This window comes from Aedes albopictus, chromosome 3 (assembly GCF_035046485.1).
Source record: "Aedes albopictus strain Foshan chromosome 3, AalbF5, whole genome shotgun sequence".
Taxonomy (NCBI): Eukaryota; Metazoa; Arthropoda; class Insecta; order Diptera; family Culicidae; genus Aedes; species Aedes albopictus.
This window is the reverse complement of record NC_085138.1, coordinates 34,193,041-34,218,690: the sequence shown is the minus strand read 5'-3', so window position 1 is coordinate 34,218,690 and position 25,650 is coordinate 34,193,041. Positions and strand designations below refer to the sequence as shown.

Below are 25,650 nucleotides of genomic sequence, written 5' to 3'. Positions count from 1 at the left end.
TCAGGTTTTCACATCTTTCGGGAAATCTCCCGGAGTTGGAATAGAGTACAGCAAAGGCAGCCCCAGTAACAAGTGATTGATTTCTGAAAACTGAGTTTGGTAGCTGTATGCCCGAGCAGAGAAAAAACGCTCAATAATAGCTAATTTTGATGTTAGGACCAGAAAATTATTATTCTAATCAGGAAAAGCACCGGGATACAGCTGGATTTCTCCATGGATTTCTACAAGCACTCCTCCAGAGATATTTCCGGGATTTCTCCAGGAATTCCTTCAAGGATTCTTCCATGAACTCCTTCAGGAATTCTTTCAGAGATTCCTCCAAGAATATTTTCAGAGATTCCTCCAGGAATTCCTTCAGAGATTCCTCCACAATTTCCTTCAAGAATTCCTCCAGAAATTCTTCCAGTGATATCTCCAGGATTTTCTTCAGAAACTCCTCTAGGAATTCCTCCTGGAATTCTTTCTGCAGCTCCTTCAAAAACGCTTACAGGAATTCCTCCAGGAATTATTTCAGGGATTCCACCAGGCTTCCTTCAAATATTTTCCCAGGAATTTCTTCATAGATTCCTCCAGGAATTCCTTCAGCAATTCTCCGGGAATTCCTTCAGAGATTTCTCCAGGATTTTTTCATGGATTCCTTCAGGAATTCTTCAAGGAATTACTCCAGGAATTTCTTCAGAAATTCTTTAGAAATTCAGGTATTCCTCCAGGTATTCCTTCAGACATTTTTCCAGAAATTTCTACAAAGATTCCTCCAGGAATTCGTACAGGAATAACTTCATGAATTCCTTCATAAACGTCAGATCCAAAGAGAGTTTCATAAAACAACCAACATTTGAGGCACCGAACCGATCGTGTCTCTTGAATGTAGCGCAACAGCATTGCGTTTCGCTTGACACGTTGCGCGGCGACGTCACACTGAAATTCACTTTCGGTTTCATCGGAAACTTGAACGAACCATGCCACGCTCCGCTCATTACTCACCATTCCCATTTGCCTGAGCGTTGCGTTGTTGGTCTGTCTGCTGGTGTGCCTAGCTCAATACGGAATCAAAAGCATTGCCAACTCTGTATGAATGGTTACGGCAGCAACAGCTCTACTCGTTCACCCGCGCCTGCCATCATCGTTACTGCTGCAGCATAGCCCATAAGTTTGTTCCATAAGTGAATGCTTCACCGCAAGAGCTAGCGCGGGCGATCGTGCAATGCCCAAGAAGGCGTGTGCGCGGGTGGGGGAGTTGCATTTTACTTTGCGCGCGCTCGCGATTACTTCATCGAGCTCGGCATGGCCTGCTGGCGCTTGGCTGCCGGGCCTAGGTTCCGATCGCGATCGCGTCACAACCCAGACACTTCATACCTGTACCTTGTCGCAGTCGTAGGTACCTTCCTCTACAACAACATTTCCATATGGTTAGTTTAGGACTGTCGCGTTGCAGTCCTTGGCGCTTTTCCCCGAATCATCTCTCTCCTACCACGCGGCGTGATCGCGTCGGTGTGGCGTCGTCGTCGTCGTTGATCGGACGTCGCCGTTGTTGGTTGCACTGCATTGGCGCTTTTTTAATTCGGGGTGGAGGGTTCGAGTTCGACTGTTTGAGCTGGGAGTTGAGCTCGGGGTTCGTTTTGGGTCGATCGCAGTTGTACGCTGGTAGTTAACGACGACAGACGGGGTTCATCGCTTGCAGTCGCGATCAAGTCTTTCGGTGGGATTAAGATCCCTACTTAGCCTTTTGCTAAGAAAACGCGATCGGGGGTTGTTCCCAAATCCGTCAGTTACTTATTTTTTTTTTGTGTGGAACACATGTAGTTTCGCGCGTTCGAGTACGAAAGTGAGTGGCGCGGGGTCCTAAGTGCTCGACGATCGTCATCAACGCGCCAGCTAGTTAGGAGGAGGTGAAGAGTACGTAATTTGTCAACCGTAAGCGCGCGTACAGAGCGAAATTATTCAAGTGGCTCGAATCCGTCGTCGTCGTCGATTGTGTAATATGGTTTTTGAAAAAAAAAGGCAACAAGTGACGAAAGGAAATGAAACGTCTTTCGATCGGCTGAAAGCTTAAGCCACAGAGAAGAAGAGATTGAAGCAGTGAAAATCCGGGGCAGTTGTACATGTAACTTGTGGTGCGCCGACCGATGTTTTGAGGGCATCCGCGCGCGAAGACAGAAGAGAAGTTTGAGAAGCAAAAAAAAAAAAAAGATTGCGACTTTTCGACGATCGGTCGAGTTTTGTTTGGAGTTTGAATTTGAAGTGTGTCGAACAGCGCCGGTGACCGACTGTCGAGTCTCAAGTGCTCCGATTCGTTTCTGCGGGGATATTTGTGTGACTCAGAAAGCACACAGAAGTTACGTAAGGAGAGTAGCTGCAGTCGTCAACTCCCGCAAGGAAAGAAACTAAAAAAAAAAAACGAGGCGGATTGAACGACGAGGCACACCACAAGAGGACATTCGCAAAGGCGCAGACCCACGGCAGCCGAGGGAGACTCAACCGAATAAAAAATGAGACCGAACTGGATTAACGTTTCAATAACTGGTAAGTGCATGGGTTAAAAATAACCCACGAATTGCAGCCACCGCAGTAGTGATTGCATATTACCAGTGGTATTTAACCGGGAACGAATGTTGTTGTAACAGCAATGAACACTTTGCTGAAATTGCTCTAGAAGCAATGTGCTTACCTTATCGATATTAAGTCATGTTAAATCAATCGTTTTTCTAAGGTCTTATCATTTGCTAGTTTTGTTTTCGTTCTGCTTCATAACAGGACTAATTTAATAGACACTGTTTAAATAGGCTAAGACTAATAGGCAATGTTTAAATTTCACGAATATTATTGAGTATTTGAGTGTAAGAATGAATGCTATGAAGGTTGAAAACATATTAACATTTTAACATCCCTGGACATTTCCGTCACAGATACTGATGTTTATATAATTAACCATCTTTGTGCATTAACTGACGCTCATCTCGCTGGCGTAGTGCACGTTTTGGAGTCATAATGACCCCAATGCACGACAAGGGTTAACAACATATTCAGACTTTTCAGAAAGTACTAATATATCTCATATATACACATCTCTTTAAATACACATAAGAACACCAGTATCTTCAATCCGCACATTCAAGTAAATGAATCTTATTTCAGGTAAGGTGGGGCAAAAGTTCAACTCTAGTTGAAAATTCAATATTTAAAAAAAAACAGAAAAAAATGAATACCGTTCGGCGATTCTACCATCCATGAGCTAAAACTAAAGTTACGCCGAACGTCTTTTCAAAGTTAAGTTAGAACACGTTTTGTAAGTGTGCGTCCAATTCGAACTTTTGCCCCACCTCTGGGGCAAAAGTTCGAATCTAGTATTTGTCGAGTTTAGCTAAAAGGAATACCTGAAAACAATTAACATATCATGTTTGATGTGGAATACACTTTAAAGTTCGATCTGGATTTTATCCATATTAGGGTTACATTAACCACACCAAAAATTATTAGTTTTTGGCCAAATCCAGATAAAACGGCAATTCTTAACTTCGATCGAATTTGATCCCTAGTTTCTTCATTTTTAGAGATAATATGTAATTTTTGAATTATTTTAGGTTTTTATTTGAAGTTGCCACATGACTCGAACTTTTGCCCCACTATGTGTAAAATATGTTTTTAAAATCTTTTTTGCAAAAACTTTTATATGCCAAAGCATCTTCAAAATATACCTAGTTATGCCCAAAAATAAAAGACCGGATTGGAATGTATTACAATTCCATGCGTTGAAAGTACAATCGCAAATTATTATATTTTTTTATCAAAAACCATCGTTTAGCCTTAACGTTGAACCATTCGACATTGAAATCATCGTCATTATCAAACCTTTGAAAGCAGTTTTTTCGTTCAAATCAATCATTTTTGCAACGAAATTGGATTCATCGTATTCCACATGAGAAACAGAATACAGTGAATACATTTTCGTGGTCATTGTTTTGATTTACAGCGATAAAACTGCTTTTTTATTTCCGAAAAATGATGACGGATGCTTGAGCCTTAAAACCTTTAAACTTCAAAAGAAACTCTTGCCCCACTCGAACGTTTATCCAACTTTTCTCTATAGATTAGATTTGGGGATTTATTCCACCGAATGAAATTTACCAGCAAATCTCAACGGCATTTCAAGGAGATCCATGAGGTTTTAGTAGGTGCTTAGGAATTGTTTTTACCCTTCTTACACCCATAAGAAGGGTATAAATATCGCTCGAAAAACCGACTTTCGATCCGTGGCCCGGAGGGCCGAGTCTCATATACCAATGAACTCAGCTCGACGAACTGAGCAAATGTCTGTATGTGTGTGTGTGTGTGTGTGTGTGTGTGTGTGTGTGTGTGTGCGTGTGTGTGTGTGTGTGTGTGTGTGTGTGTGTGTGTGTGTGTGTGTGTGTGTGTGTGTGTGTGTGTGTGTGTGTGTGTGTGTGTGTGTGTGTGTGTGTGTGTGTGTGTGTGTGTGTGTGTGTGTGTGTGTGTGTGTGTGTGTGTGTGTGTGTGTGTGTGTGTGTGTGTGTGTGTGTGTGTGTGCGTTACAAAAAAAAGTCACGCACGTTTCTCAGCCGTCTGTCAACCGATTTGAGTTCTCTTGGAAGCAAATGAAAGCTACTACATCCTAGTAGAACGCTATTGAATTTTTTTCGATAGGACGTTTGGTTACCGAGATATCTCTCGAAGAGTACTTATGAGTCATACATCTAAACTTTTTAAGATTTTTGACCAAGTGTATCATAATAAATATTTTGGCCGTTTGTCGATCGATTTGGGTTCTCTTGGCACCAAATGAAAGCTACAGCATCCTAGTAGATCGCCCAGAAATTTTATTTTGATTGGACATTTGGTTACAGAGATATCTTTCGAAGAGTTTTTAGAATTTAAACAACTAAACCTTTTGAGATTTTTGACCAAGTGTATCATAATAAATATTCTGGCCGTCTGTCAACCGATTTTGGTTATCCTGGCACCAAATGAAAGCTACAACATTCTAGTAGAATCCTATAAAATTTAATTAGGATTGGACATTTGGTTACCGAGATATCTTTCAAAGAGTTCTTGGGAGTAAGGTTAACTTTTTGAGAGATTTTTGACCAAGGGTACCATAATAAATATCTCAGCTGTCTGTCAACCGATTTGGGTTCTCTAAGCACCGATTGAAAGCTACAATATCCTTGTATAAGGCCCTGAAATTTTATTTCGATTCGACATTTGATTACTGAGATATCTTACGAAGAGTATTTCAATAAATTCTTTTTTATTAATCTATTCACTTACTTGTTATCTTGCATTAGTTTTTAACCAGTCTATGGGAAATTATTTTTCAATAAATAATGCTGACAAAGTGTATTGTTGTTTTCAATAAAATTATAAATAACAAATTACAAATACACAGAAATCTTCTGAAAACCAGCAATATGTTAAATGAAAGCTTTGAATTTATATATTGTGGGAAAAATGCAAGAACCGGACAGCAAAAATAACTAGCTAATGCCAAAACTGATTAACTTAGTAGATATATCGTTTTTATCCTTTCTACACCATAACCATGAATACCAAGTACTTCGGAGCTAATTTAATCGACTGATTAAGAGATATTAGACAAAGTTGTCTAATTTGTTAATCGATTCAAGATCTTTTGGCAGTTAACAAAAGATACAATATTCCAGAATTTGCAAGCTATTTTTTGGGTTCTGTTTACCATAGGTGGATTAAATCGGGTTTTTAACTGTCAGTTGCTGTCAAAGTTGTTTTGGCCCAAGGGCCTCGCTGGCTGGTGGTCTTACGAAGTACGTTGCCGAAGGATCTCTGGGCCGTATCAGGGTTTTCCAGGGGCGATCTAGGGGGTCTCAGGGGTGTTTTTATAGATCTCAGGATAGTTTAAGGGTGTCCAAGGGTGTTTCACGGGGGCACCTGGAGATCTCTGGTGCATTTCAGGGGGTTCCACGGGTACCATGAGTTCTTAGGGGCGCTTCAGGGGTCTCAGGTGCTTTTAAGGGGCTCTCAGGAGGTTTCAGGAGCGATTAAGGGGTGTATTTGAAGGTCTCTGGAGTGATTCAGGGGGTATCAGGTTTTACTTTGAGGTCTCAGAGGTGTTTAAGGTAGTACAAGGGGGTTTCAGGGAGTTCCAAGAGGCATTTTAGTGGTTCTCTGGGGATTTCAAGGAGCACATGGACATCTCAGTAGTGTTTTGGAGATACTCAGGGGGTTCTTGGAGGTCTCAGGAGCGTTTCAGGAATCTCAAGAAGATTCAGAGGATTTCAGGGGGTTTATAGGGGGGCTCTAGGGATCTCAGGGGTCGCAGGGGCGTTTCAGGTAGTCCAAAGAAGTTTCACGTTTGTACCTGGGGCGTTTCAGGGGATCCCAGGGGGTCTCAGGAGTTCTTCAGAGGCTCTGAGGGGGTTTTAGTGGGTCTCAGGGTCGCAGGGGCGTTACAAGGTGTTTATGGGGCGTTTTAGGGGGTCTCAGGGGCGTTCCAATGGATCACAAGGGGCTTCAGGGGGATTCCAGAAGCTATTCAGGGGGTCTCATACAGTGCTGAAAATGACATTTCAACATACATGTATCTAAATTCAATCACCTACAGCTCATTTCAGAAGCTGAACCTGAGAATATGGTATATGAAATACTTGTGCAGCTAAACCAGTTCTACAAGAAAGTTACAGAAAAAAAAAAAAAAATCAAGAGACGAACCAGCCAAGGGCTGAAAGTCTCTCTAATAAAGACAAATCAATCAATCAACAGAAAAATCGCTCTTTTTCGAATACATAAGGTTAATGTCATGGACTACCTTTGAAAAACGCCAATTGATATTCACGGTGAATATCAAATGGGATTTTTCGATGGTATTCACTGACATTTACCTTAAATATTAGAAGTAGTGTGGTTTTCTCGTGACTTTCTTGTGGAACTGGTCTAGCCACACAAGTTTTTCATATACCGTGAAACGAGGTATCATTTATCAGCGAAGTAATATTGATTGGCTTGAGCGACCTCAAGAAATGTCCAAACAAACTTTTTTTAATCAAATCAGTTTCTGCTCACGAAAGGTATTTCGTAATCTGCCATTATTTCGCTATCAAATGAGACGGTATTCATAAAAATTGAATATAATTAACATTGAAATAAATCAATTTTTCCTTAACTGTGTTTCGTAACGCAATCAGATACATGTCAAATATTTATGCTTGGTATGAATACTTAACCGTTATGTTTGCTTTTTTCTACACGGTGCTTTTAAAATGGGCGCTGGGTACCCGGGTGCTCAGTCGGCCACATAAGGGTTAATGCAATATTAGGCTAAAATTTCAAATTACTGTATAACTTCAATATGATATCCTAAAATTCGATATAATAAACAAAACTTTTATATAAGTTGAAACAGGTGGGGCAAGATTTAACACAAAGTTTCGAAAAAAGATTTTAATACAATTTGGGAATTTATCTTTTACCAAAATTGTTTGAATCAAAAACTACAGACAAACAGACGAAACACTTCGAAAATTTTTCTATTCAAATAATAGTCACGGAAATATGTTCGCCCAATGCCAAAAGGACTGAGTTTGGTCAACCTTCAACTAGGTGGCGGTAGTGGACAAACGTCAAACTCGAACAAAAACGATGCGAGTACCACGGATGGCCGGTTGGGCAACTATCAGTTTTTGGAAATAAATCGTGGAATCGGTGTACGGTGGAAATTATCAGAGTGTTACGTCTGTTTGTCCATGAAAAAACTATATGTTATGGCACTCAAATTGTTTATCATGAATAGATAACATCAAGTTAACCCGGTGTTTTATCTTTCTGTTCTTCAAGTTTCAACTTGCTCCGATCAAAAAAACGATCAAAACGATCAAATCTGACTATACATGGCAATGGTTGCTCCTCCGTGATTGATCTGAGCTGGTAGCAATTGCACTGAGACCCTGATGAATAAGAGCCGGGACACTGCACTTATTCTCAAAGTGCAATTTAAGCAGCTCATACATTTTGGATCAATAACGGCGCCGGCCACGTCCTTATAGTCAGTTGAGAAGGGAAAGGAATGTTAGAGTGTGCTGGTTGCTGCTACTAAAGACCGAGATCACCTCTGCATCCCCACAACCAGCACGGACTGGGGTATTTGTTAGTCGGAAAGGATGGGAGATCTGGGAGTCACCGTTGGGTCGGTGATGCGATCCATGGATAGGGGGTTATTTATAGTGTTCGTAAGGTGATAGATTGTGTGGTGAATAAGGTGAATAAGGTCAAGCGACACAGCACGCTTTGGTTGCATAACTTGTAGGCGTTATAAACACTGTGCTGTGAGTGGAAGTTGGAAGGGAGGCAAACGATTTTTTTTTCAATTAGTTTCTGGTTCTAGCGATGGCTACGAACATATAAATATACATGAGTTGTATATGGAGAGAAGAGAGAGAGAGAGAGAGAGAGAGAGAGAAAGTGTATAGAAAGATACAAAGTATGAAAGGGATGAAAGGGACGGGCCAGGGATTGAACCCATGACTTTCTGCATACGAATCAGAAGCGGTAGCCACTAGACCACCAAGCTCGTCCCAACAAGTTTCAACTTGCCCCGATGTACCTTATCATTTCCTTAAGCCGTTACCTAACTTTAGGCGTTATTCGCGGTTTAGAGGATTTCAATCCTAAAATAACTCAAAAAGTACATAACTTTGTAAGAGTTTGGACTAGACGTGTGCGCCGAAGTAGTTTTCACCGGCGGCGGCGCTCATAGCCATTTAAGGCAGCGGCGGCGGCGGCGGCGTAATCGGCGTGACCTTAATTCATTTTTTTTTCTAGTGAAGTGCTACTTTTAGTAATTAAAAAACGTTAAAAAATACAGAATAATTTGTTTCCTGTATTCTAAAGTACAATTTTCATCTATTTTGTATAAATGGTTTAAACGTATGTAAATTAGAGGTTTCAATAAAGACTATACTGCCGTGAATCGCAAGTCAGACCCATCTGTAAAAAGTAGGCAATGAGAGAATGGATTCGATTTCTTTGCGAAATTTAAAAAAATCTGCGATTATCATGAAACTTTCACAAATTGTTTCAAACGTACGTTTTCACAGTGAAAAATATAAAACTGGCTTAAACAGTGTTAAGTTTTGTACTTGAGGGTACCCAAGTTCGTAATAGGACTGACTTGCGATTACATTTCATTATGGGACAATTTTACTGAACAAACTATATATTTTTATTCACGCAGCTGAAAGATTATCCGAAAAAAGATCGAAAACGGTTATTAACTCATCTTTATTTAAAATGCAGATGGGATTGACTTGCGATTTACGGCAGTATACTCATACGAATAAGCTATACATTTTAGAGAGAATTCTTGAGGACGTTTACCGGGATTTTTTAAAGGATTCCTTTAGAAAGAAATTCACTACGTCGCACGTGTCTTCTAAGGATATTTTTTTCTTAAACTCATATTAGACCAGTGCTGTCATGGTAATATCTGAAATTTTTGTTGAGTTCTGTTCGGGTTCTTTGCAGGAATTCCTCCAGGAATTCTTTCAAGCGTTTCTTAAGGATTTCCTCCAAGATTCTGACTTCATAGAAGATCCTTAGGTGTTCCTCCACGGGTGGAGCGTAAGCTTCTCTAGGAATTTATAGAAACCTTCTTGAGGATTTTTTTCCCGGGGACCCTTAAAAAATCCCTTCAGAGATTCTTTCAGGAGTTTCTTTAGAAATCATTTCAGCATTTATTTCTTGACGTTCCTCCAGGAATATCTCAAAAAAATTGTTTTTAAAATTACAGTTTTCACCAAGTTTCCAGGCACTGCTTCAGAGATTCCTCGAAAAACAAAACATTTTAAGAAATTTCTTTTGGCGATTATTTTACAAGTTTCTCTAGGGAAATTGTATCAGGGAATTTTATCTGCTAATACCATTCAAACATTCTGCAAGAAATTCTATCGAAAAGCCATAAGTTTTTGCAGGAGTTCTTCCAGGGTTCGTTCAAATTATCCTTCAAAAATTAATTATTAATTCAAGAATTCCTCTAATACCTTTGCCTGCAACTTCTGCACGGATAAATTTTTCAAGGATTTTTACCTTAAATTTCTTCAAAAATTTCTCAAAAAATCCTTTTAGAAATTCGGTCCCTCCAAAGCTAAGGAGTTTTTTTCCTACCCCTCTGTTGGGCAAATTAAACCACTGCGTCTAATTACCTGAACTTTTGTGGCGAATCTCAGGAATTCCGCCAGGTATTCCCCAGGGACTTCTCCAGGAGCTCCTCAAACGATTGTTTCTGAAATTATTTCTATGAAACTAAATCTCATCAGAAATTTTTTAAACATTTCTATATAAATTCCTTTAGGTAATCTTCGAAGAATAACTCCAAAATGTTTATGTAATTTCATAAAACACTTCTGATAATATCTGTGGAGGAATATCTCAATGAATTTCCGGAGGAATCACTAAAGGAATCCCAGGAAATATTTCTGAAAGAACCGCAGGAGGAATTCCAAAAAGAAACAACTTTTTATGAAATTTCTTTGGTAACTCCTGGCGAAATTTTCTAATGGATTCCTGGAGGACCCTTTGGAATAATTTCCGAAGGAATTCCATAGTAAGTTTCAGATGGAACCCATGCAGTTTAACTCCTGAAGAAATCGCTGGAGATATTCTTAAACGAATCCCTGCAGTATTATGTAATAGAATCCCAGGGAATTTTCTGAAATAATTCTAGAAAGAGTTGCTTAAAAAATAGGTGTTATTCCTACAAGGATTTCTTAAGGATTTTGAGTAAAAATTTCTAATGGTATGCTTGGTAGAATTTCTGTTGAAAACATGGAGGAATACCCGGAGGAACTCATTTGAATCACTGAAAGAATATCTACAGGAATCACTAAACATAGAGAACTTCTGGAGAGTTTCCTGGAGACACTCCATAAAGCAATTTATAGAAGAAGTCCTGAATTTACGAAGCAACCGATGGAAGAATTTCTAAAATATTACTATGTAAATATAATTCCTGGAGTTATTTCTAAACGTCCATAAATTACGCCATGTTTTAAGGAAAAAGGAGGTTCGAAGAGTGTCATATTTTCAGAGGGGGACCTATACATAAAGTATGCCATATGGGGGAGAGGTTGAAAATGGATACTTTTTCCATAAATTAATGGAGCCATTCCAGGAGGTTCTTCATAGAAATTCTTTGTAAATTTTTTAGAGGAACTTAAGGCATCTCTTGAAAATATTTCTGAAGAAACTTTCAGATTTTTTTTTGAAAAATCTTTGGAAAAATTCTGAAAGAATTATGGGCTTAAAAATAGTTCGCTGTTAGAATGTCTGGAATCCATGGATGGTTTTCTGAAAGAATCCCCTGAGAAATTTCTGAAATAATACATGGAGCAGTTTCTTAAGCATGTTTAAGTTTCTAGAAGATTTTTCAGAATTGAAACTGTTTAAACATTACCACTTTTATTGATATCAGCACCTAGGTGGTTTATAAAGTGTTAGCGAAAAAAAATCTTTTTCGTTGATGATTAACCTGGGCTTGTTAGGGGAATATCTGTAAGTAAAAAGAAAATCGCGTTAAGTACTGTTGCTTTGAATTCCACTAAGAATTTGCATCCTTTGATATATACGTATTTCGACTTCAACTGCAAGGTCGTCTTCAGTGTCTTATACTTGACTCGACTTTCGACTCACAATAGTACTAGCAATAAGGAATGCTCAATTTATTAAACGGGTAAGGTTACAAGGCTGTAAAAAGACGCGTAACTTGATTTGAACAAAGCCTTATGTTTAAGTTCTGTGAAAGTGAATTATTATTGCAGATTTTAACCATAATTTAATTGAATAAAAATAGTTTCAATTTGGAGAAATTTTGGAAAGTAAATCGATTACAAAAAAAATATTGTAATAAACAGGCAATTATTTTCAATTTCATAGAAGTATTGCCCATGCTGTGATAAACATTCTGGCAAAATATTAACGTAGATTAAATTAATAACACTGTCCAATAAAAAATGCAATTGACCAGTTTAAATTTCACCTTTTCTGATTGCCTTAGATTGGAAGTCATACAGTTTTGACCATCTTCGTTCTGGGAGAGTGGGAAGGGTTTATAATTTGAAATTTTGGAAAATCAAAATATTCATGGTTTCTTTTCGTTTGTCATTGTAAACATTGCGTAACGCATCGGAACAATCCACTCCCGGCCTTAGCAAACTACAATAGAACAACTTTGCCATGATACGGGACCCCACGATACAGGCGACTTGCTCCGCCAAAGCTTCGCTCCTCAATGAGGTAGCATCACCAGTGTTATCACATGTTTATCTGTACCGGAGGCTCAACAATCTTTTTTATCTGTACCAGACATTTAAAAAATCTTTACCAAATTCATACCATATTTGACTTGGAATATTCAAAAAAGTGTATAAAATTATTACTCAACTATGAAAAACAGTTGGTTTTGGGAAACTATGATCAATTCTTGAGCTTAGAAAACGAAAATATGATTATAAAAAGTATTCTGAATTTGCATTTCAATGGATTTTTCCTCAATAAAAAAAATCTGTGCCATTCTGTACCTTTTTCTGAAAATCTGTAATCTGTACCGTACAGAATCTGTACCAAAAAGCCGAAAAAATATTTCCAGATAAATCTGTACCTGTGGCTACACTGAGCATTACACGGCCCACCTCGTCATGATGCTTGCTGTCACCGACGCATGCTAGGGGAAGGACACGCAAGGCGAATGTCACTTATCTTTGTTCATACCCCACAGTCATTACGGCTAAATGCACGATATAAAAAAGGAAAGATGTTTCTCAAAGTTTTAAGAAGAACCGTGAAGACATTCTCGAGAAACGGTGCATTTACGAGTTAGGCACAGAGAAACAGACGTAACACTTAGAACAAATTTCATTAAAACATCGTCACGCCAGCATAATCGCCCAATGCTAAACGAGATGTGTTTGGTCGGGTCATCATTAGGTGGCGGTAGTGAGCAAACGTCAAACAGAAGCAAAAACGATACCAGCGCCGCGAGTGGTCAATCGACCACCTATAGAATATTTGAATCAACCGTTGAAAAGGTTATGGATGGGAAGTAATTGGAGTGTAACGTCTGTTTAAGGAAGCGTTCGCTGTATGAAACAGGTTGTAAGCCACTGATGACCTACCGTGTGTGACACGATACTGATTGCCGTGCATTTAGCACACAGAGGGGATCGCGCATGATATCCGCAGCTTGCGCAAATCCTGAATTCTCTTTTTCCAACCAGTTTTTATTTTCACTTCATTGTCGTGGGTGGGTGCACGTCGCAAATCAGCTGCTGCTGCTTGACGAGCAGCCTTGTATGTTGTTGGTATTGTGATGTGTTTAATTTGGCATGGAGATTGCGATCTTATTGCTTGTTGGCAGGCTTGGTCGGATGTGATTATGTGTTTACTTTACTTTCGTCGCTGGTGAACTTTCGGAAAAGTAAACCAGAGGAAGTTGAATGCACAATTGAAAGTTTTGATTACATCTTATTAACCCTCTAATACCCAATCCCGCCTTTAGACGGGGTATAGTTTGAGCATTTTTGTAATTTTTGTTTCGTGGAAAATCTTTTTTTTTATATTTTTGGCTGATATTTAGGACTGTTCTGTATATCTCAAAATGTTTTTTGGTGTATTTTAAAGCGTATTTACATTTTTTTTAAATCATTGAAAAATTGATGTTTTAGTCACCTTTTAGAAGTCATTGATTATTTTGTATTGAATCGCTACAATTAACATATTTTAAATTTTTCCCAAATCATTCTATCCTTGTTTAATAGTTTAAGGGAATCGAATACACTCTAAAATTATTTTCCTTAGAATTACACGGAAAATAAAATTTTCTGTGAAAAAAATTTAAAATAATAATATTTCAACAATAACCATAAAATCTCAAAATGTTTTCATCTCAAAAAATCCGTTCCCCAAATTGGCTTCCAGGAAAAATATAAAAGTGTGGGGATGTTCAAAAATAAAAATTAGAAAAATCAAAAACTGAAATTCACGAAATCGAGAATTAAAAAGAATCATCTTCCAAAACATGTTTAAATCGATTTTAGATGACGAAAAATGATATTTAGATCAAAATCAAAAATTTGGGTATTAGAGGGTTAACACTCACAAAAAACTGGGGAACAACAGGATGGTGCAAAAGATCGATTAAATCCTCTTATTATGTATGTTCTTTTTAATCTATGTAAGATTACACTAATAGCCATCCTTCTTTTGAAAGGTATAGATCAACGATACGTGATCTTGCTCAATCATAATGTGCCTCTTCCGGTCTCGATATGGGCCATTCAAAAAATCAAAACTTCACATCAGCGGAAGAAACGGCAAAACCGCCCATTTCGTTGGCAAATATTGGCACACTGAGACCGAATGCGCTGATGGCTCAAGGCAAAAGTTTCTCTTAATTATTTGGTTGGTCCGTGTTGCGTCCACCAGTCCACTCCGAAATTATCATAAGCTTCAAATTTATCACCAACCTCCATCCGAAATGCAGTTCTTTCTGATAACGAGAAAATAATTCAATGTAATGGCGTAAAATACACCCACTCCCGACATACTCACAAATGTGGGTTCTTCCTTTGGAAGGGAAGTAAAGCGTGGGTCCCGAGATGAACTAGCCTAGGGTTAAAAATCTCGTTAACACAGACAAAAAAAAATGTTAATGCATTTACTTCTAAGCATTACGTCCCAATGGAATAGAGCCAGCTTTCTCTGTTCTATGAGAACTTCCACAGTTATTACCAGAGAGCTTCCTCTGCCAATGACCTTTTTGCAGGTGTTTATCATTAGGGGATCATCTGCTCAACAGCCACCTGTACAGCAAGATCCAGATAGTGTAGAGTTAAGGGCCGTCTTCTACAACAAAAGTAGAAGCCAGGACTACTCTTTCCTCGCCCCACTAAACAACTTCCCATGGCCGCCAAATCCTTCGTCTCTTCGGAACGAAACCACCAAGAAAGCATTGCTTCAGGTAGGGGCTAGTGTACATCGCACCCTGAAGGTTAGCGGCGTGGCCTGCAGCAACGAACATCGATGACTTGCGTTGAAGAATTCACCAAGGTAGCATGCTGGCGCTTAGCCAGTTGGCCGAGTGGTTTTTACCACCCCCTTTGTCCTCCGAAGTGAGATAGAGTCTACACCACGCCTGCTTCCAACTGCGCAGCAAGTATCAAGAACTGATACCGCGTGCACAGCGATTTGACCTGTCCCGACCTTGCCGAGGATCCTATCTAATCTAGTAGACAGTGGACCAACGCCAAGACAGCAACGCTACGATGATGTTCTTCCCGTGGCAACTTACATAATCGCTGTAAGGGTCGATTTCGACCACAGGGCCTGAACTAGCCCTTTTCCGAGTACACGCGCCATCTACTCTAGAGCTCCATGTAGCTCCAAGACGATGTGGGTAATAGCCTTTGAAACGGCATTCCAGCCAAACTTATCCCTACACATCATCTCGACAAGATTGTCCGGAGTTGTGTCCTCACCGCATGTGTCACGCATTGTGCGAATAACGCGGCCACACAAGCAAAACGTAATCCGCCGCTTCCTCTAAACCAGCACAAACCGAACATTCGGGAGAATCCGCTTGACCGAAATGATGTAGATACTGCCGGAAGCAACCATGACCAGGGTCAGGTAGACTGTTACTTCCCCACGGTGTCTGTTAACCCAACTATCTACCCTCGGGATCAATATGTGGGTCCACCTTGGCACAAATTTCCCAAATGGAGGAGAACGTACCTCTGGAGCCGACCTACTGATACCTGGGTCCACCTTCCTTTGGTGGAACTGTCCCACGGGCGCTGCCACTTGACCATGTTCCCACCGGGAATTTCGACCTCATCACCCCGTCGTACATTACAATCCATAGCACTGGATAAAGGATGGAACCTTGCGGGACTCCTTAGGTTATGTAAAAGCTCTTTCGACCCATCTACTTCTGTGTCGTAAACTAAGTAATACTCGATTCTGAAAGTTACTTCCGAGAATCTTGTACAGGTACCTAGGTATCCTCAGACGCAGGAGCGCCAACTGACGATATTGAACGCGTTCCTTACAGTCAGTACTGCACAGTAGCTGCTGGAGCGCTATCTTGGCGGTCTTTGTAGCCGACAAGATAGCGTCTACGGCCAACCTCCCTTTCCGGGAGACGTACTGGCTACTCGAGAGATCATTGACACCCTCGGAGTGCCTCAACATTCTATTGAGGATGATCTTTTCGAGCATCTTCCCGCCGTGTCGACCTGCTCCATTGGCCTATATACCGACGGGTCTCCGGGTGGTTTCCTCACCTCTGGCATTAGAACCAGACTCTCTGCCTCTTCCAAACTTCTGGGAAAACTCCATCGTCCAGGCATTTCTGCATACCAGACCTGAACATCTCAGGAGCCTCTGCCATAGCTACTTTTAAGGCCAAGTTCGGAACTCCGTCCGGACCTGGAGCCTTACCTAAGCTAAGGGACTTTGCTATCCTCGTAAGTTCCACATCGGTGACTCTCTCCTCATCGTCAGCCCCAGTCACTGGCTGTCCTACGAAAGGAGGTCCCTTGGCCTAGGATCATGACGCGGGAAAAGCCCCTCGATGTTCCCCTCCAACATCTGTAGAGATTGCTCTGTTGGAGCCATTACACCTCTAGTCTTGGCCATCACGATCCTATGGGCATCATCGCACGGATCCGCATTGGTACTCTGACAGAGACCTCTAAAGTAGGTCTTTGTGCTTACCCTCATCTCGGTCTTCAGCGCGACTTTAGCAGCGGCGAACACCATCCTCCGTTCGTTTCGCTCTACCTCAGATCATGCTCGCTGCATCCGCCGTCTATCCCGTAGGCTGGCGCGTCGCAGATCCTTAATTACTTGAGACCACCAGAAAGCTGGTAGTCTTCCAATTCTATGGTAGACTTACCTATAGCCGAATAAGTTTCGCTAACGGCGGAGTGCCTCCCTAAATACCTCGTCGTCGAAGTATGACGTCTTCCACCTACGAGAGCTTGGCCTTGACCTAGCCAACTCTTCCTCTACCCGCTGCCTGCTGTTGTAGGCGATATTGTACCGGAACGCCGGGTGATCGCTGTGAGTGTAGCCATTGACTACCCTCCAGTTTGAAGTACTTGTTAGGCCAAGACTACAAAAGGTAACGTCAATAATCGGCTCCGCTCCATTCTGACTAAATGTACTCTTGGTGTCGACATTAGCCAGATCGACATCTAGCACCGCCAATGTTTCTAGCAGGATCTGACCCCGCTGATTCGTGAAACGGCTTCCCCATTCCACGACCCAGGCATTGAAGTCATCTGTTATTACCACCGGCCTTCGCTCCGTCAACACGGTCGTAATACAATCCAGCATCTGCGTGAACTGCTCGATCGACCACCGCGGAGGTGCATAACAGCTACAGAAGAAGACCTCTTCTACTTTGGCGATCACGAAGTCCTCGTAGGTATACTATAGTAGACACCAACTCCTGAACGGGGTATTTAACCGTCGTCCATTGCTTGCCGGCGGAAGCTCGGTATGTGTCCGCTATGATGGTGATATCTATCCCAAACTCAGAAACTACTTAACATAGCAGCTGTTTCAGGTTCAGCTGCGTTAGCTGCACTGTGATTTGTCAGTTACGGCTCTTCTGGAAACCGGGCACCTTGGACCATCCGTTGGATGCCTGTTGTTCACGGATTTCCCGGTACAAATCAGACAAATGGGTGGACTCGTGCAGTTGTGTGCCTTATGGCCTTAGGTACCACATCGCCTGGTGCTCAGCTTGCACCTGTCAGTGCCTTTGCAGTCCCATGACTTGTGTCCTGGTTCCAGATACCTGAAGCAAACCTCTGGTTGCTCATGGAAGGTCAAATGGCATACTGACCAGCCCACCTTGATCTTCCCTACTTTAACGGACTTGTTTATGTCCACCACAGGTAGCTGTACTGGCCACTCGTGTCCCACCGGGTCTTTCCGTAGCTAAACGGCTGCGGTGATTCAAAATGTACTGTCTAAAACTGTAACTGCAACAAAAACATTTACGCATGACCAGATGAAACATTCATGGATGCCTGTGACATTTTTTTAATCACGGCAAAACATGTGGTGGATTGGCAAATTGAGTGAACTTATGAAATCCCAGAGACAAAGATGTTCGGATTGTGCTTTCCGAGGGTCATAGCCACCAATGGAGCAGCTGTGGAACAAAAGTCAGTGGTTACCAACTGCATAGTTACGGCTCACGTTTAATAAAATGTCATATGTATATTTTCGGATCTGGCTCATTGAGTTGATGGTGGAACCCGCTATCGTAGGGCATTTGGAATTAAAGATGGCGCTTTGGGTTTCAGGGGCAATATGGGGGCACTACTGGGGGTTTCAGAAATCCCCGAAAACGTCTCTGTAACGACTCTGAAACCCACAGAAAATCCTCTGAAGCTTCTTGAAATGCCTCCGACATCCTCCTTAAACCCCCTGGGACCCCATGTAACGCACCTTAGCCTCTCCGAAACCCCTGAAAACAACTCCGTAACGTCTCTGAAGCCCTCCGAAAATGCTGTGAAGCTTCTTGGCATGCCTCTGAAATCCCCCTTAAACCTCCTGGGCCCCATGTGACGCACCCTGAACTTTCCGAAACTCCCGAAAACGCCTATGTAACGTCTCCGTAACGTCTCTGAAATCCGCTGAAAATGATCTGGTGCTTCTTTGCATGTCTCTGAAATCCCCTTTAACCACCCTGGGACAACATCTAACACACCTTAGACCCTCCGAACCCCCGAAACGTCATGGCGTTGCTTCGCATCGTCCTCAAGACGTCCAGAGTCATCCACCAAAGTCCATTTTGCATGTAGCAGGCACCCCAAGGAAGTTAAGCAATTTCCCGTTACGAAAAGTTGCTGGGCTGATCGGGAATCAAACCCTCAGCATGATTTTACTGAATACCTGCGCGCTTAGCGCATCGGCTATATGGGTCCTTACGGTTTTACTCTTAAAGGCTCATACAAAGTGCCGAAACGTCGGGAAGAACAAAACTTTTCGTTTTGAGCTCCCCAGACTGCCAAAGCAATTAACACTCAACCAATTTTCCAGTCGAATCATATTCAACTTAGTTAATAAACTGTTGTTTAACACATGTAAGCTGAACCAAAACTGTGTCATCCTTTCATATTTGGCTTCGAAGCATCGTATCGAGTTGCGCTTGACCTTTCTCCGGGTGTGAAAAATCCCTGTTTCGAAAGTGTTACCACTTGGTGATGGTACATATTACGGAACCGACGAACGTCTGAAAGACACTGTCTTACGTCTGAATTTACACTCCAACAACTCGGTCGTTCGGTGATCGGCAGCTTGGGATAGGTCATACCTATACGGTTTCAGTCCAATATCCGCACTCGGTGCCACAACACAAAACACAAAAACAAGGGGTGATTGGCAATAAAACCCGAAGACATAGGGAAAGAAGCAAGAGAGCTAGAGAAAGAAAAAAAAAACTAGATGTGATAACATGTATTACGGTAATCGCTACCGTGTGAGCAGCGATCATGGTCATTTGGATCAAATAAGTAGACCTAGCCTAGGGATGTGTGGTGGGTGGCGGAAAGCCTCATCGTGTTGCAGGAATCAGGGTGCAAAATGCACCATTGCCTGGAATGGAATGACTCAACTAGTTAAACAAACAATAAGTTGCATCCTTGACATTCAGTGCTGAAAATCAAGTTTTGCAACGATTTTTATCTACAGTGTGAGCGCAATCTTGTACCTCGTGTTATTTCAAGTGGCCTAAAACCTTCGCATATTACTTCAATCCACGCTCTCCCGCGCATTAGTATTCTCAATATTTTAGCTACTGATACTTTAGATTTCCAAAAGTTCTCCTGAATCACGTTTTGCACCATTTGCACCATCGTATAATGATAGAGATCTACTCAGTCGCGTCCGTCAGGAGTGCGATCGACGCGCAGGGAAATTGGTCGGAGAATGCGCCGTCTGTAGAAAAAAAAAACAGCCATAATACATATCTACATATGTAATATTACAATCTACCGACGGACGGACGGACAGAAGTACGCGGAGGAGTGACGACTGGGTACAACCTACGACTAACTATTACAAAATTTGTTCCAATCTTAAGGAAAGCGAAACCTACGGAGGGAGGCACATGGACGTACCGGCTAGACGATAAACTACTGCAACAACGTTGAAGAAAAAAAACATGACTAAGCAAACCTAGTTGAAGTATGGAGATGAAGATGGAAAAAAGCGAGAGTATCGCTGTGCTGTGGCTACATCTCTTCTTCTGCACCGATCGTGATCGCGAAAGGGAAGTTGTTTTGTTGCATAGGCGGTTTAAGCCGAGAAAAGTATAGCTTCTCAGCCTCACTCGAAACGAAACCGGCGAAGAAGGCGTGTTGGAGTGTGGCTCGGTGAGGTAATGCGGAGATTTAATTGCAAAATGTGGGTCATTTTTGTCAGTGATGGCTCTGCTGCGGAGAATCGTGATGGAAGATGGAATTAAGAGAAGCAGTTTAATCCGGTGAGGAAAAAGTTGTTGAGCCGGGTGATTGTTATGCGTTGGTTTAAGCTGGCCATCACCGGCACCTGATTCGTCGCAGTCAAGACTTAAATAGAACGTAATGTCAAGATTCCTCCTTCAACATAGCTTATTGAAGGTTCCTACTGGATTCTATACTATTTCCCGAAAATTTTTTCCCGGAAAGGCAATTCTAGAACCCACTGAATCAAATTTAAATCATCGCGCAGCAATAATGACAATGTCGCAACCTGCACTTGTTGCGACAATCCACCCAATGCAAAAAAGGTTTGTCCAAACTTGAACAGAATAGGATAAAGATAGTACACCACGTGTATAGAGATTTTTAGGCCTTGTAATATTACGATTTTCGAGGGGTAAATTGGAGTCAGTTATCACTGAAACGTTATTGAAGATCTACTACCAAGCAGTTTTTGGGGTTGGTCTTCTTCTTCTTCTTTATGTGTTTATGACGATCGCATTGGAACTTGGCCTACCTCTCTTCAACTTAGTGTTCTTAGAGCAATTCCACAGTTCTTAATTGAAGGGCTCTCTTTACCTGCCATTGCATGAATTTGAACATTGTGTGGCAAGTACAATGATACGCTACGCCCAGGGAGTCGACAAAATTGTCCCAACCGAAACGGGAATTGAATCCGCCGTCTCCGGATTGGCAATTTATAGCCTTAACCACTAGGTAGGCTAACTGGAGTGCTGGTAATAATCAAATATTCACGAGTTGAAAAGCCATTGTCTGTTACCAGTTGGGATAAAAAGTAATCGCCAGACAGACAGACAGACAGACAGACAGACAGACAGACAGACAGACAGACAGACAGACAGACAGACAGACAGACAGACAGACAGACAGACAGACAGACAGACAGACAGACAGACAGACAGACAGACAGACAGACAGACAGACAGACAGACAGACAGACAGACAGACAGACAGACAGACAGACAGACAGACAGACAGACAGACAGACAGACAGACAGACAGACAGACAGACAGACAGACAGACAGACAGACAGACAGACAGACAGACAGACAGACAGACAGACAGACAGACAGACAGACAGACAGACAGACAGACAGACAGACAGACAGACAGACAGACAGACAGACAGACAGACAGACAGACAGACAGACAGACAGACAGACAGACAGACAGACAGACAGACAGACAGACAGACAGACAGACAGACAGACAGACAGACAGACAGACAGACAGACAGACAGACAGACAGACAGACAGACAGACAGACAGACAGACAGACAGACAGACAGACAGACAGACAGACAGACAGACAGACAGACAGACAGACAGACAGACAGACAGACAGACAGACAGACAGACAGACAGACAGACAGACAGACAGACAGACAGACAGACAGACAGACAGACAGACAGACAGACAGACAGACAGACAGACAGACAGACAGACAGACAGACAGACAGACAGACAGACAGACAGACAGACAGACAGACAGACAGACAGACAGACAGACAGACAGACAGACAGACAGACAGACAGACAGACAGACAGACAGACAGACAGACAGACAGACAGACAGACAGACAGACAGACAGACAGACAGACAGACAGACAGACAGACAGACAGACAGACAGACAGACAGACAGACAGACAGACAGACAGACAGACAGACAGACAGACAGACAGACAGACAGACAGACAGACAGACAGACAGACAGACAGACAGACAGACAGACAGACAGACAGACAGACAGACAGACAGACAGACAGACAGACAGACAGACAGACAGACAGACAGACAGACAGACAGACAGACAGACAGACAGACAGACAGACAGACAGACAGACAGACAGACAGACAGACAGACAGACAGACAGACAGACAGACAGACAGACAGACAGACAGACAGACAGACAGACAGACAGACAGACAGACAGACAGACAGACAGACAGACAGACAGACAGACAGACAGACAGACAGACAGACAGACAGACAGACAGACAGACAGACAGACAGACAGACAGACAGACAGACAGACAGACAGACAGACAGACAGACAGACAGACAGACAGACAGACAGACAGACAGACAGACAGACAGACAGACAGACAGACAGACAGACAGACAGACAGACAGACAGACAGACAGACAGACAGACAGACAGACAGACAGACAGACAGACAGACAGACAGACAGACAGACAGACAGACAGACAGACAGACAGACAGACAGACAGACAGACAGACAGACAGACAGACAGACAGACAGACAGACAGACAGACAGACAGACAGACAGACAGACAGACAGACAGACAGACAGACAGACAGACAGACAGACAGACAGACAGACAGACAGACAGACAGACAGACAGACAGACAGACAGACAGACAGACAGACAGACAGACAGACAGACAGACAGACAGACAGACAGACAGACAGACAGACAGACAGACAGACAGACAGACAGACAGACAGACAGACAGACAGACAGACAGACAGACAGACAGACAGACAGACAGACAGACAGACAGACAGACAGACAGACAGACAGACAGACAGACAGACAGACAGACAGACAGACAGACAGACAGACAGACAGACAGACAGACAGACAGACAGACAGACAGACAGACAGACAGACAGACAGACAGACAGACAGACAGACAGACAGACAGACAGACAGACAGACAGACAGACAGACAGACAGACAGACAGACAGACAGACAGACAGACAGACAGACAGACAGACAGACAGACAGACAGACAGACAGACAGACAGACAGACAGACAGACAGACAGACAGACAGACAGACAGACAGACAGACAGACAGACAGACAGACAGACAGACAGACAGACAGACAGACAGACAGACAGACAGACAGACAGACAGACAGACAGACAGACAGACAGACAGACAGACAGACAGACAGACAGACAGACAGACAGACAGACAGACAGACAGACAGACAGACAGACAGACAGACAGACAGAAGACCGAGATAAGAGCAAGCAAAAAGGCCTGCTTTGAGGGTGTGATGTGATGGCTCCGCGTTTTTCCGCGTCATGATCCTAGTCCTTGGCCTCCTTTCGTAGGACAGCCGGGGACTAGGGCTGGCGATGAGGAGAGGGTCACCGATGTGGAACTTGCGGGAATAGCTAAGTCCCTTAGCGTAGGTAAGGCCCCAGGTCCGGACGGAGTTCCGAACCTGGCCTTAAAAGTAGCTATTACAGAGGCTCCCGAGATGTTCAGGTCTGCTATGCAGAAATGCCTGGACGAGGGAGTTTTCCCAGAAGATTGAAAAGGCAGAGTCTGGTACTATTGCCAAAGGCGAGGAAACCACCCGGAGACCCGTCGGCATATAGACCAATATGCTTGATTGACACAGCGGGGAAGGTGCTCGAAAAGATCATCCTCAATAAAATGTTGAGGTTCACCGAGGGCGAAAATGGTGTTTCGAGCAACCAGTACGGCTTCCGGAAGGGGAGATCCACCGTAGACGCTATCTTGTCGGTTACAAAAACCTCCGAGAAAGCACTTGAGCCTAAGAGGAGGGGAATTCGCTTTTGCGCCGTAGTGACTCTGGATGTAAGAAATGCGTTTAATAGCGCCAGCTGGTCTGCTATTGCCGATGCGCTCTTGCGTCTGGGGATACCGGAGTACCTGTACCAGATTCTCGGAAATTACTTTCAGAATCGTCTACTAGTCTACGACACGGAGGTGGGTCGGAAGTGTTTTCACATAACCTCAGAGTCCCGCAAGGTTCCATCCTGGGTCCGGTGTTATGGAATGTCATGTACGACGAGGTGTTGAGGTTAGAGTACCCAGTGCGAGTGGAGATTGTCGGATTGTCGATGTCGGATGTGTCGGGCATGCGGATTCTCCCGAATGCCCAGTGTGCAATGGTTTAGAGAAAACGGCGGAACACGTTTTGTTCGTGTGCCCGCGTATTCGCACAATGCGTGACCGCATGCTTGCCACATGCGGGGAGGACACAAACCCGGAAAACTTGGTCCAGAGGATGTGTAGGGAAGAGATGGGCTGGAACGCCGTTTCAACGGCTATCACCCATATCGTCTGGGGGCTACAGAGGAGGTGGCGCGTGGACTCGAAGAATGGCTAGTCCAGATGCAGTACAAGAGGTGGTCCAGGGGTTCGGAGTCGGCTTCGTAGGTCATACCGGTGCCCTGCGGTAGAGATCGACCCTTACAGCGATTAAGTGGCCGCGGAGAGGAAGTCCCGGTAGCGGTGCTGTCGTGGCGTCAGTCTACTGGGTTGGATCCGAGCCCGCGGTTGGAAAGGGGTCCTCGGCAAGGGTCGGGGCAGGTGGAGACCCTGCTGTCAGCAACCTTCTGGTGCAGCTGATAGGGCCTGAAGGGTAGTGATACCCTTGCCTTCAGCAGGTCAGATCGGGTTGCACGTGGGCATCAGTTCTTGATGTCTGCAAAGCAGTTGGGCGCGGGCGGGGTTGACCCTGCCCGCCTTCCGAGGACAAAGGCAGTGGCGAGGACCACTCGGGAAACTGGCTAAGTGCCAGCATGTTACCGTGATGGACTCTCCAGAGCGAGTTATCGATGTTCGTTGCTGCTAGGCTACGCAGCTAACCTTGTGGGTGCGATGTGCACTAGCCCCTCTCTGAAGCAATACCTTCTTGGTGGTTCCGGAGAGACGTAGGGTTTGGCGGCCATAGGAATGGTTTAGTGGGTACGAGGAGAGAGTAGTCCTGGCTTTTGCTTTTGTTGTAGAAGACGGCCTCAGCCTCACACTACCCTAACCTTCCTGTTAGGGTGTGTGTTGAGCAGATTATCCCCCTATGGTTTAGAAGACGGAATTTCTCGAAAATTCCAAACAAGGAAATCGTGGGCTCCTGGGGAAATCTTTGCAGGAGTTCCTCTGGGGAGTTCTTTACAAATTATGTCTGGAAATTCCTCCAGGATTCAATCGTTTATTCAGCATTACACTACAATCAAAACTAAACTGAATCAACAATTCCTCGCCGCAACACTCGATTCGTGGCTGCAGTCCTCCATCCTCGGCCGCGTCCCACATTTGCCAGATCGTTCTGTACCTGGTCCGCCCATCTTGCAGGCTGCCCTCTAGGGCATCGTGTA

At 43.2% G+C, this 25,650-nt stretch overlaps 1 protein-coding gene across 1 annotated transcript in view; it reads left to right on the top strand.

The window, feature by feature from the left end:
* The first annotated feature begins 1,561 nt into the window (after positions 1 to 1,561).
* The window catches only part of LOC109407483 (uncharacterized), a 114,987-nt gene continuing 90,898 nt past the window's right edge, over positions 1,562 to 25,650 (top strand). The window contains exon 1 of the mRNA XM_029867533.2: positions 1,562 to 2,523. Within this exon, the coding sequence (XP_029723393.2) occupies positions 2,490 to 2,523 (34 nt within the window). The 5' untranslated portion in view covers positions 1,562 to 2,489. The remainder of the gene's footprint in view (positions 2,524 to 25,650) is intronic.